Source organism: Vigna unguiculata, chromosome 3 (genome assembly GCF_037176805.1).
Source record: "Vigna unguiculata cultivar grain cowpea cultivar isolate G323 ecotype 2 chromosome 3, ASM3717680v1, whole genome shotgun sequence".
NCBI lineage: Eukaryota > Viridiplantae > Streptophyta > Magnoliopsida > Fabales > Fabaceae > Vigna > Vigna unguiculata.
In genome coordinates this window covers 11,550,988-11,562,413 of record NC_140794.1, presented here as the reverse complement: position 1 = coordinate 11,562,413, position 11,426 = coordinate 11,550,988, and the positions used below count along the sequence as shown (strand labels likewise).

The 11,426-nt window shown below is 35.4% G+C and overlaps 2 protein-coding genes and 1 long non-coding RNA gene across 4 annotated transcripts; 2 read left to right on the top strand and 1 right to left on the bottom strand.

The window, feature by feature from the left end:
* Positions 1-359: 359 nt before the first annotated feature.
* Positions 360-7,188, top strand: LOC114177966 (KH domain-containing protein HEN4-like). Of its 2 annotated transcripts, none has more exons than XR_003603252.2 (7): positions 360-1,040; positions 2,267-2,731; positions 2,846-3,121; positions 5,189-5,383; positions 5,462-5,540; positions 6,198-6,309; positions 6,575-6,681. XR_003603252.2 is itself a non-coding variant. In XM_028063593.2 (7 exons), exons 1-7 carry the CDS (start codon positions 540-542, stop codon positions 6,710-6,712), a joined length of 1,770 nt encoding a protein of 589 aa, XP_027919394.1. In that variant the 5' UTR covers positions 367-539; the 3' UTR covers positions 6,713-7,188. The 2 variants fall into 2 exon arrangements, 1 of the variants encoding a protein (XP_027919394.1); XM_028063593.2 differs by having other exon boundaries at positions 367-1,040; positions 5,458-5,540; positions 6,575-7,188.
* Positions 7,189-7,268: 80 nt separating this feature from the next.
* On the bottom strand, positions 7,269-8,700 carry LOC114177967 (costars family protein). The gene is made up of 2 exons (XM_028063594.2): positions 8,510-8,700; positions 7,269-7,645 (listed from the first exon to the last, which is right to left on the bottom strand). The coding sequence occupies exons 1-2, from the start codon at positions 8,588-8,590 to the stop codon at positions 7,472-7,474; spliced, it is 255 nt and encodes an 84-aa protein (XP_027919395.1). The 5' UTR covers positions 8,591-8,700; the 3' UTR covers positions 7,269-7,471.
* A 478-nt stretch (positions 8,701-9,178) lies between these two features.
* LOC114176570 (uncharacterized) lies at positions 9,179-11,092 on the top strand. The gene is made up of 3 exons (XR_003603028.2): positions 9,179-9,348; positions 9,462-9,530; positions 10,791-11,092. It is a non-coding gene; the product is annotated as an uncharacterized LOC114176570 (long non-coding RNA).
* The last annotated feature ends 334 nt before the right edge of the window (positions 11,093-11,426 follow it).

Genomic DNA, 11,426 nt, shown 5'->3' with positions numbered 1-11,426 from the left:
AATCAATATTTTTAAATTTGTATTTTAAAGTTAACCTTTAATATTTGAAATAATTTTATTAATTCTGCTTTACATAATTTTAAAATAATTATATTTTTTTTATTACCCAAACTTATATTTTATAAAAAATTGTAATAATATTCAAATAAAAATCAATAATAATTAGTTATAAATTCTTAATTCTAATTAAAAATATTTAATATTAATTAATTATTTTATTTCACTCCCATTCCGTTAATCAACCAAAGTGAAACTTCTTCTTCCTCCCCGTACCTGCAACTGTCATATCATCAAGCAGGAAGCACAACAAAACACTATTACTAATTCCTAATTAATAAATAATCAGTAAGAATAATGAAAGACGCGAGGAGGACGAAACAATGACTAATTAGTAATTAGGAGTATTTACATTTAATTATCCATTTAGGAGTTTGATAAATAAAGTCTGGCAAAAGAGAAAATAAGTGTCATGGGCAGAAGCAGAAGTAGCTTCCTTTGAAGCAGAAGCAGCTTCCTCCAAAGCAGAAGTTACAGATTGAATGATAATGGCCGATTCAAATCCCCCTAACGAACACTCCAGCCGTGCCAGATTCTATCAGACTTATGTCACCTTTCGTCTCCTCTGCCACGCCTCACGTGTAGGTGCCATCATCGGCAAGTCCGGTGTTCTCATCAAGACGCTTCAAGAAGCCACCGCCGCCAAAATACGAATAGAGGACGCTCCGCCGGAATCTCCCGACCGAGTCATCCTCGTCACTGCCTCTGCCGCTGCCTCCGCCGACGGCGGGGTCTCCAAGGCACAGGAGGCGCTGCTCAAGGTCTTTGAACGGGTTCTTGATGTTGCCGCCGAGACTGTTGACACCGAGGTTGGCAACCGTGTCGTGTCTTGCCGCCTGCTCGCGGATAATGTGCAGGTCGGCGCTGTTATTGGCAAGGCCGGGAAGGTCGTCCAAAATATCAGAATTGACACTGGATGTAAGATTAGGGTTTTGAAAGATGGTTTGCCGGCTGGCACTGCTCCCTCCGATGAAATCATTGAGGTCAGTTGGTTTGTTTGTTTGTTTCTGCTTTTCGTGTTCTTGCAAGGTGCTTTGCGTTGGACAGTTGGATTTTGAAGTTGAAAATTTTTAGTTTAACGGTTTGGCTAAAGAATTGCTAGTGATTTAAGTCAGAGAAACATGTCTAACCTAACCTGTCTTTTGTTCTCTATGAATGTATGGAATGGATGTTGAAAACGTACAAATATGAATGAGATTTTGTAGAACTATTCATTGTAGTTGATAGAATTGAAGTGAATGGTTTTTCAAGAAATTGCTTAAATTAATAAAGGGTTCTTTCCGGCTCTATTTTCCTCCCGTTCCTTTTTGTTAAGGAATTTTATGAGAAAACGGAAAAAATGGTTAAATGTGAGGGACTGTATTAGACTTTGTAATATTGATTTTGAATATTGGAGGCGGAGAGTCTGAGCATTGATTAGTGTGGATGTGGATGTTTCCCAACAAAATCTTGAGGCCAAACAGAAGGTGATGTAACACATCAACAATCAGCTGCCACTTAATTAGCTTGTATATATCCTGTCTTTTATACTTGTGATCCTGCTACGTGTTAGCAATTGTTGGCTATTTACAAGAGTGAATTTTTCATTTAAGGACCTTCTCAAAATAGATAGATTCATTGGTTGAAGGAAAATCTTGTGCTGATAGCCTGGACCTTCCTATGAAAGCCGAGATACACCAAAAATACCAAAGTATTGGCGTGTATTCATACCCTATGGATACAGACATGAGCTGTTTAACATAAAATATCATGTGCCGAATAACTCTAATGAACCAGTACTGCCTGGTGAGTAAGCGGAGCCAGTAGCTAAGTGAGATTGTAACTACTGTAGTTTTCAGTTGTTGAAAGGAATCATTAGTGTCGTTTGTAAAAAATGATTTTTGCTTTTTACATTTTCATATTAAAAAAATATAATTTCAAATGGTGTGGGAAATATATGTACGTAAATATGCTTGATAGATCACCGGTATCTTTTTTGTAAATTGTGATCATCATCTGTTGGCTATCACATGTTTGTGTATTGATAAGGAAAGCTGTTGCCTTTGGCTGCCTCCGATGCAGTGTAAGAAAAGACTGCAATCTTTTGCTTAATGTTGGGAACATTTTCCAACTCCCTGCTTAAGGGACCAGTGAATATGGTAAATGGAATTTAATTTATTTGTGCTGTTTTTTATTTTAATACTGAGAAATGATCTTTTGGAATTGTCAGATAGAAGGCCAGCTGACGTCCGTAAAGAAGGCACTAGTTGCTGTCTCCCAGCGACTTCAAGATTGTCCTCCACCTGATAGAACAAAGGTGATGGGAAGCAGACATTATGAAGTGGTTCAGTCTGAACCATTTTCAATTCCGCTTAAGTCTTTAACTAATCTGCATATAGATCACCATCTGCAAAGAAGCTCTACATTATCTTATTTATCCAACAGGTCTAATGGAAATGCCTCTGGTGCTCATAAATTATCAACTGAAGTTAATAGAGCGTCTGCCCTGGATCCAAAAGTACTTCAGCAGGAAGTTACATTTAGAATTCTTTGTTCCAGTGATAGGGTTGGTTTCGTTATTGGAAAGGGAGGCAATACTGTAAGAGCTCTTCAGAACGAATCAGGGGCTATTATAAGTTTTGCTCCTTCAGTAGTTGATTGCGAGGATAGACTAGTTACTATTACTGCTTTAGAGGTTTGTTAAAAGTAATCTTTTTGCTTGTACTTATGTTTATTACGTTGTGTGTATATTAGTGTAGTACATTGTCTATTAATATTTCTTTTCTGCTGGTGGCTTAATTTTTGGCAGAATCCTGAATCATACTATTCCCCTGCACAAAAGGCCGTTGTGCTTGTTTTCTCCAAGTCTGTTGAGGCTGGTGTTGGGAAGGGGCTAGACTTAAAAACGAAAAATGGAACATCTGTTAGTGCACGTCTTGTAGTCTCATCAACCCAAGTTGGTTGCTTGTTAGGGAAAGGAGGGGCAATAGTCTCAGAAATGAGGAAAGCCACAGGGACGCATATAAGAATAATTGGCCATGGTCTGGCTCCAAAGTGTGTATCAGAAAATGATCAATTGGTACAGGTGTGTCCATGATTCTTTATTTGCTTTTTCAATTAAAATGTTTTCAAATTGCATGTGATATGTTCGTTTAATGGTGCCAGCTACTCCTTTTTTATTCCTGCAAATATCCCCAACCTCTCATCGTATTATATTTGGTATTGTTTTAAGATATATAATGCCATTCTTATCCTGGTATATTCTGCAAAAGTATCGGGTATCCCTGTGTATGAATGGAGTCCTATTCTTCTTGTCTGCTGGCTTCTTGATTTTTACTGTCAGCTCAGATTGGGGTGAAGTAAGATGGAAAAGAGAACTGTTCCTAGAGAATACAATACAAGTGAATCATTCTCACCATGCACTACCTATATAACGCAATTGCTTCTCCCAGCCTAAATTCTGTTCATGAGACATGTTTGAGATTTTGACTCTGAGTTTTTTTTTTTACTAGTGATACTTTTGATTGACATAACCAAGCTTGAAGCCCCCTTAGGCTTATCCTTATAAATATAGATAATTGTGCTTATTTGTTGGAGGAACAGTTGCTCTAGCAAGTTTAGCCTGATCATAAGGCCTTTGTTTCATATCATTTTTTGGAGGAGAAAGTGTCTTTGATTAACTAGTACGATATATTTATATATCCGATTAAACAACAAGAATGGGGATTTGGCTATGGCGTACAGTTACTATGACAGTGCATGCATAACTCATACCGAAATATGACTGATTTTCATCCTCAGCTTGTAACCTTTTTTATGTTTCTGAATGCTGAGTTTCTTAGTTACTACCCTCCCACTCTCAAAATGTAGATTGTATTTTATTTCCCTCTAGATGCTTTTTGGAGCGAGATAAGTAGCTATGTTAAGTTTAGATGAGGAATTTTAAAATTTAAGAGACTTTGAATTGTTATGATCTAAATTTCTTACATTTTCATATGCTTTGTTTGGATAAATTAATTTAATTTTTTTAAATTTTAAATTCTTAATTTGGATAGGGTAATTTTATTTCTAAAATATCCAATGTATATACACGTGTATGTTGAAATTTTAGTACCAAACATTAGCTTATTTTAAATATTTGATGTGAGAGAAGAGACATAGATATTGATGTTAAAGGGAAGAGAATGGAAATTTTCAAATTCTTAGTTTTTAGATTGAATTTGGAATTCTACAATTTCAAGTAATCAAAATACTCTAATATATTTCTAAAGTTTCGAGTTTTCTTTTTTTTTTAATACTCTATCCAAACAACATATTATGTCTTAGACACTTGATTTTAGATTCTTTGTTTACTCTTAACTGTTCCTATTGTTTATATGTCAAAACACGTTATTAATCCCTCAAAACGTTAAATTTTTCCTTGAGAGCTATAATTGAAATATAAACTGTATTCTCTATTTTATAGAGACTAAAAGTTTGATTTTAAAGTTGGAGCTACCTATTCTGTGTCTCAGACTTTTAGCCTCGTTATCATCTTGACATTAGTTCTGAATTCATGGTCTTTCTGATGCATATTAATAGTAACTGCAAGTGTTACATTGGGGCTGCTCAATTTTTATCTTCTTGTGTTTGTTTGATCTAGAGATCTGATCTTAATACTAGCCAAATATTGAAATGTGGTTTTAATGATCTCCTTGTTGATATGTATAGTGATTATTATAACAGATGTTTAACTATGATATTACCTTTTTTCCTTATTAAATCCAGTGTTTATTTTAACATTTAGAGCTGACAAGAAGCTTCTTATTTACAAGAGGATGTCTATCTTGGGTCATAAACCTATTGTATATGTAGTTCATTAAATTTGTTTATTAAGGGTGTGTTTGGATTTCAGTTAGGAAACCCAAAACAACTTTCATCTTCCATCAAACATTGTATCAACATGTTTGGCAATTCTTCTTCACAGTTACAAGTAAATCTATCTCAAACTATAGTTGAATTAAAAGCTACAGTGAGCTGCTTTTTCTTAATCTAGTTGAGTTCAACTCAAATCAACTTTCTAACTGAAATCTAAATGCACACTAAATCCTCAGGATAAGTCTTGCAATCATGTTTCAGCACTTTTTAAAATCATTATTCACTTTTCCCTCAGATATCAGGGGAGTTTTTGAATGTTCAAAGTGCAATATATAATGCAACTAGTAGACTGCGACATCATCTATTTGTCAGTACGCAAAATGGTGGTGGAGGAAGGAGTTTTTCCTCTGTTCTAGCTGGAGGCCAACCGACTGTTGCTTTTTCTCATGGTCTCAATAGACATTCTTTTCCAGGATTACAGGCACCACTGGTATTTTGCTTTCTCTCTGCTGGCTTGTTTTCCTTTCCAAGTTTTCCATATGAACTGATTAAACTTGGCTGCAGACAGTATCTGGAATAAACTCCAGTGGCACCAATGGTGTCAGTCGAGGATTGATTTCTCAAAAAGGTGGCTTAGAACTTGTCGGGTATGTGTTATGCTAAATAAATTACACATGCTTTAATGCTGATCAATTAGGCCTTAGTATTTTCAGGATCATAGATCTGCATAACTAGGAACTACTACCATTGATTTGGTATAACCAGTGGTGATTTCTGTGGCATACTAGGTCAGATCAGGTCACATCATGTTTGCATTTCTTGTTGATGCCAAACTCATACTCTCACATTTTCTTACATAGAGTTGTTTCTGTTGTGCCAGTTACTCTGCTGTTTGGTGAAAAATCAATACACTTGACTAGCATCCTTTTGTTTTATTCAACATTGACCTTTTAGAGATCATTGTTTATTTGCTATTATTCGGAGCCCAGGCATCGAGTGAAGTTTTGGGACTACTATGACATGGTTTTTAATGTGAACAAAGCTGGCTCACCTTGTTTAATTTCTGCCGCATTACAGTTGCACAACCTGGGTTTGTGTATTTGAATCTCCTCTTAGAAAAGAATACGAAATCCCATTAAATTCTTCACTGAGGCCTTCCTCAGCCCCAAAAGCATGGAAAAAAGAAAATAATTGTTTTTCATTTTCAGCAACAACTTATTGGGACTCGGAAATGGTCACTTGAGCTTTTATAACAATACGTTACAAAATGTTGAGTTCTTATTATTACTCTCTTTGGTCTGCAGTGGGAGTAAAACTGCAATTGTTACTAATACAACTGTGCAAATTGTGGTTCCGGAGGATATTATATGCTCTGTATTTGGGGAAAACGGTAGCAATCTGGTTCGCTTGAGACAGGTACCCATTCCGGATAAGTTTATGTAAATATACTTTGTTTAGTTGCTCAAGTGCTCCTCACATTAATCTTTTGTGTCGTCACTTCTATGATTTTGTAATTGGTTATTGGTTCTGGTAGGAGAAAATAACCATCCAATGATGCTGAAATTGCTTGATATTCTGGACATGTGGCATTGTTATGACAAACAATGGGACTTGTTTCAAAGATATTGTGGAAGACACTATTATTCCCCCTTTTTTAACTTAATTGTGTTTCCGTTGTCAGATATCAGGGGCTAACGTCATCGTCCATGAACCTCTTCCCGGAACAAGTGACAGGACTATTGTCATATCCGGTACACCTGATGAAACCCAAGCAGCGCAGAGCCTTCTCCAAGCATTTATTCTCACTGGATCACCGTGACAGTACCCATTCAACGATGACCCTTCACTTTTCAAATAGTTCTGCCAATTTTTTGAAACCCTTCTTCATCCTACCCGAAAAAATTCACGCCTTTTTTCCCTGCTAGTAATCTTGGTGTCTAATGTTACTCTAATGTGTCGTTGTCACTCATTGAATTCAATTTCATGAAATTTAGCTGATAAGAATTACCTTAGATAAAAATTATGTAAATGTGAGCGACAACAGACATGTTAAGAGTTGCAATAGACATTCTCGTAATAGGTTGCTAAATGAATTCACATCACAGGTTGTTCACAACGAGGCAGTGTGCTGGGTTAACAACTATCACTTGATTTTTTATTCTTTTTTACTAGTATTGGCGAGTCATATTCAACAGGTCAAGCATATTTGTCACCAGTTACTTCTTGGGTTATTACCCTGTTACATTGTGAACGCTGCAGTAAAGGCATGCTAACTTTAGATACAAATTTACTTGATGTTAGTTTTTCCAATGGTGCTAGGTATGCATCATAGAGAATAAAACGAGGGTAACTCTTGACGAAAAGGACCAACAATGTGCACAAGTAGGTATAACATCGTTTCATAAAAATTGCAATCAACAAATCCTGGTTTTAATATTTGATGCATGCTTAAACATTTACCTCGAACTGAATGGTAATACGAGGAAATAATGCCTGAAGACTCGTCCACACGCTTATATATATTGCACGCATTATACTATTACAAGGGTCATAAAAACAAGTTGGTGTTTCAAGTTTATCATGCAGCAGAGGCAGGACTCAGTGTAATTTCCACGTTATCATGGACTCCTTGCAGCAGTAGCTCACCTTCGTATGTCAATATTTTTCTCTTTTTCGCAGCTCTCAGTGTCCCAACAAGTGCTTCAAATATATTTGCACATTCCTCATCATTAAATAGTGTTCCAAATGTTACCTTCACAATAAAAGATGTTTTTTTTTTGTTAATCTCAAGAGAGCTCTATTCAGAAGCGTATATAACATATCAGCGAACATCTCCACCGAAAGATTAAAACATGAAAGAAAACAAATTGCACAGACATGCTCATTGACGAGGAAATAAATTCACCATTTATTCTCCATGAATGCAGTGGGTTTTCCTAGCTGCCTCCTTCAACAATATGAACATCAAAGCCAGAGTTTACTTATTACTATGATGCCATGCTCTTGGATCGCAAATTTTGTATTGAACAGTTTTCAATTCAGTAAGACACCCCGTTTAAATACGCTATCAGCATGTTTTATTTCTCTTCTTACTACATCATATTACTTATATTGTAGTTTTACATCTTTTTCTCTCTCATTCCGTGTTGAATAGTATTTGAAATAGATAACTAAAATTGTTTCTAATGAAAACAATTGTTGATGCTTAAGTTTCAGTTCATTATTAGCAGGTATTAGGACCTTTTTTTCCTTAGGATGGAACGGTTCTTTCCCATTTCATTCATCCTAATCTATGCAAAATACCTAGGTGGTTTGAATTACAATTTTCCCAAGAAAAGGAAAGATCTACCTTTCTGGGTTACCAAAACTAAACTATACCTGACACATCCTGAGATGGACTCAGAGATAAAATAAGATCCATCAAGATCCGATTTTCTTAACGACACAGGACCCCATTAACAAACTCATGATCTAGATCTATAACAACAGCATATGTTATTATGCGTGTGTAAGGAATAGATGATGAAGAAATTGTGAGGTTGAAGTTCCATAAATGCAGATTCATAAGAACATGATATAAAAAGAAGATTGAAAGATGAGAATATGTCATAAAGACCTTGTAAGAACCATCTCCTTGGACCTTGCCAAGCCTCTTGATTTCTTGGATGAGCCGCTGAACCTCTTCTTCAACATTCATGGTTCCTCCAACTATAATCACCAAAACTGAAAATATCCTACCTCAGCGCACTTATAGTAGAGTACCTTCACAAAGGATGAATAAATAATAGGTAAACAAATAATGAGATGCGAAACTATCGGCCAGTGTCAAGAGGATAAATTTATTGACTTTTACATTAAATATGTTAGAACAAATTGTGTATACCTAATTATTGTAAAATATTGTATATTATGCTGTTACTTAAATAGTTTTAATTCCCAAGTTGGGAATAGTATTTATTTTGACCCTAAAGTGAAATATTTTATTTTTAATTTTTTTTAATTTTACAAAATGTTATTTTTAGTTTATGGAATTATATTATATTTTCTTATTAGTGAATTTTCACTTTTTTATAATGTGAATCTAATACATAAAAAAGTAGTTTTTAATTGAATAAAAATATAAAACTACACTATATATAATTTGTACAAATGGGTAAAAAACAGATACCTAGAATTAAAGACGTTTTTAAAAGAAAATATCATATTATCTTTTTTCATTATAATATTTGTAAGCCCCATTTTTTCTGTTTTAGAGAGGTTTGTGTCTGGCCTTTTCGTAGGGCCAAGGCCAGCCCATTAAGGGACCTCCAGAAACCCTCCACTCAGTCCCGTTCACTTCCCATTCTGCCTCCCACTTCCCAAACAACTCACTTACACTCTCCCTTTTTTTCTCCAATAGAGTTCTGCTAGGGTTTGAGCAAGTTTCCCCTACAAGCTAGACAAAAGCATCTCCAAGTAAGTAATCTCTTAGCCTCTATTCCTTTTCGTTTTTAGCTCCTAAGATTCGGTTTCACCTTAACCCATGTCTTGGTCTCATTTTCGTCCTCCCTCTATGCTCCTATTTTTAGCTTCTTAAGCTACTATGGATATTGGTGCTCCTCCGCTAAGAGTCTTTTTCGTAGCTTTCAGTCTAAAAGGTAAAGGAAGTTAGAACTCTTAAATGTTTTTCGAATCGTATGATTGTTTGGGGTTTTCAAATCGCATTGTTATATTTTGAATAGTGCTTGTGATTATTTGAAATTGGACTGGATGTGGTTTGGTTGTACTTTCCTGGTTTGCATACGTGAACAATGGAGAAACCTGGTATTCTCGCCTAAGCGAACAAGGCCTAAGCGAGAGTATCAGAAACTTTCCCAAGTTTTTGCTCGAGTTGTCGCTCAAGTGACTAGCTCCAGTTTTGAGCGAGTAGTCATCTCGATCAGGCGAGGAGGTCTCGCCTAAGCGATAAAACGCAAAAAAAAACCTCATTATTCCACTGCTCGAGCTCTCGCCTAGGCGAAAAGGGATCGCCTGAGCGAGAGAATCTCTCTCGCCTAAGCAAGTACTTCCAACATGAGCGAGATCTGGTGTAGGGACGTGCTCTAGTCTTGTTTTCATCTCTGATTTAATTGTTTGCCTATATGATTGAGTGATTTATTGTAAAAGCTTGAAGTATGATGTTGCATATGTTTAATAGGATGAAATGAGACTGTTATATATATATATATATATATATATATATATATATATATATATATATATATATATATATATATATATATATATATATTGTGTTTGGCATGAAATGAAACATGGTTTGGTTGGTTGGTTAAGGCATCGACATGAAATTATGATGCTTGAGATGAAATGTGGAATATGGTGTGGAAACATGGATGTGGCATGAGATATACGTAATTCCATGAATGTCTTGGTGAGATTTCATGGTGGTGTGTAGTGTATATAAATAGGTAAGAATTCAAGTAAGGATTACATCTCAAAAATCTAAAGAATTAGTTAGTCTCACGTAGAATAGACTGATTCAAGTGGTGAGAGTAGCGGGAGGCCCTAGTCTTTGGCAGGATAATGGCCTTAGATGTTTGAAGGTTAACCTTGTGTGTGGTAGGGTGAAACTCATTGGCAATGGCTCTACAGAGCAGTAGAGGCCACCACAAGTGCAAGCATCTAGTGAATCCAATCATATTATATGTATCCGGATAATTGAGTCTTAGAGTCCTGCTTATTTGCTATCATATGATTGTATGCCTATCTTGTTGCATGTTTTTTATGTGTTTTAAGTATATGCTTGCTATAACATGTTCAAATTATTTATACTCTAGCTTACCCTTTCTGTTTGCTTGTGTTTGTCTTGTGTGTGGTTTTTCCTTTTGCAATGATCATCAATTTATTGATGTGAGCAGATGTGGAAACGCCTAGTGGTCACCAAGGTGATGGAAACTCTGCAGTGTAGCCAAGCTTGGGTTGGATCTCATTCCTTCGAGTACTCTCTGAAGGCACTATTGCCTATGTAATATCTTGCTCTATGAGCAAGCTTTTTGGGCAACTATCAAAAATCTTAAATCTTGTTTTGTTCATGGCATCATGGTGTGCCTTAGTTTTCTTTTCTAAGTATATTTATGGATGACTATAATGGTGAATCCTTATATATTATTCATCTTGTATGCTCTTTTAATATTATATTTATGTGATGTTTTATTTAGTAGATTTATTCTATTTAAATGGGGTGTCACAATATTAATGCAAGATTTTTTAGTTTTTGAGATGTAGTTTTTAACGGATATTAGGTATAATTAGATGGGTGGATTATTTTGTTGGTTAAATTGTAGGGAGATATTAGGTATAATTATATATTCCTATTTGGAATTGTTGGACATTGTGGAGATAAAAGGGAGTTATAATCATTGTTGAGTGTATAATGAGGGTTAAAGATAGTTAAAATGAAGCTTAATTTGGTGAGATATTAGTATTATATAATAAGCATGAAGTTTATTTTGTTCTAGGTATACATTACTTGTGCAGTGGATTATTACTCAAGC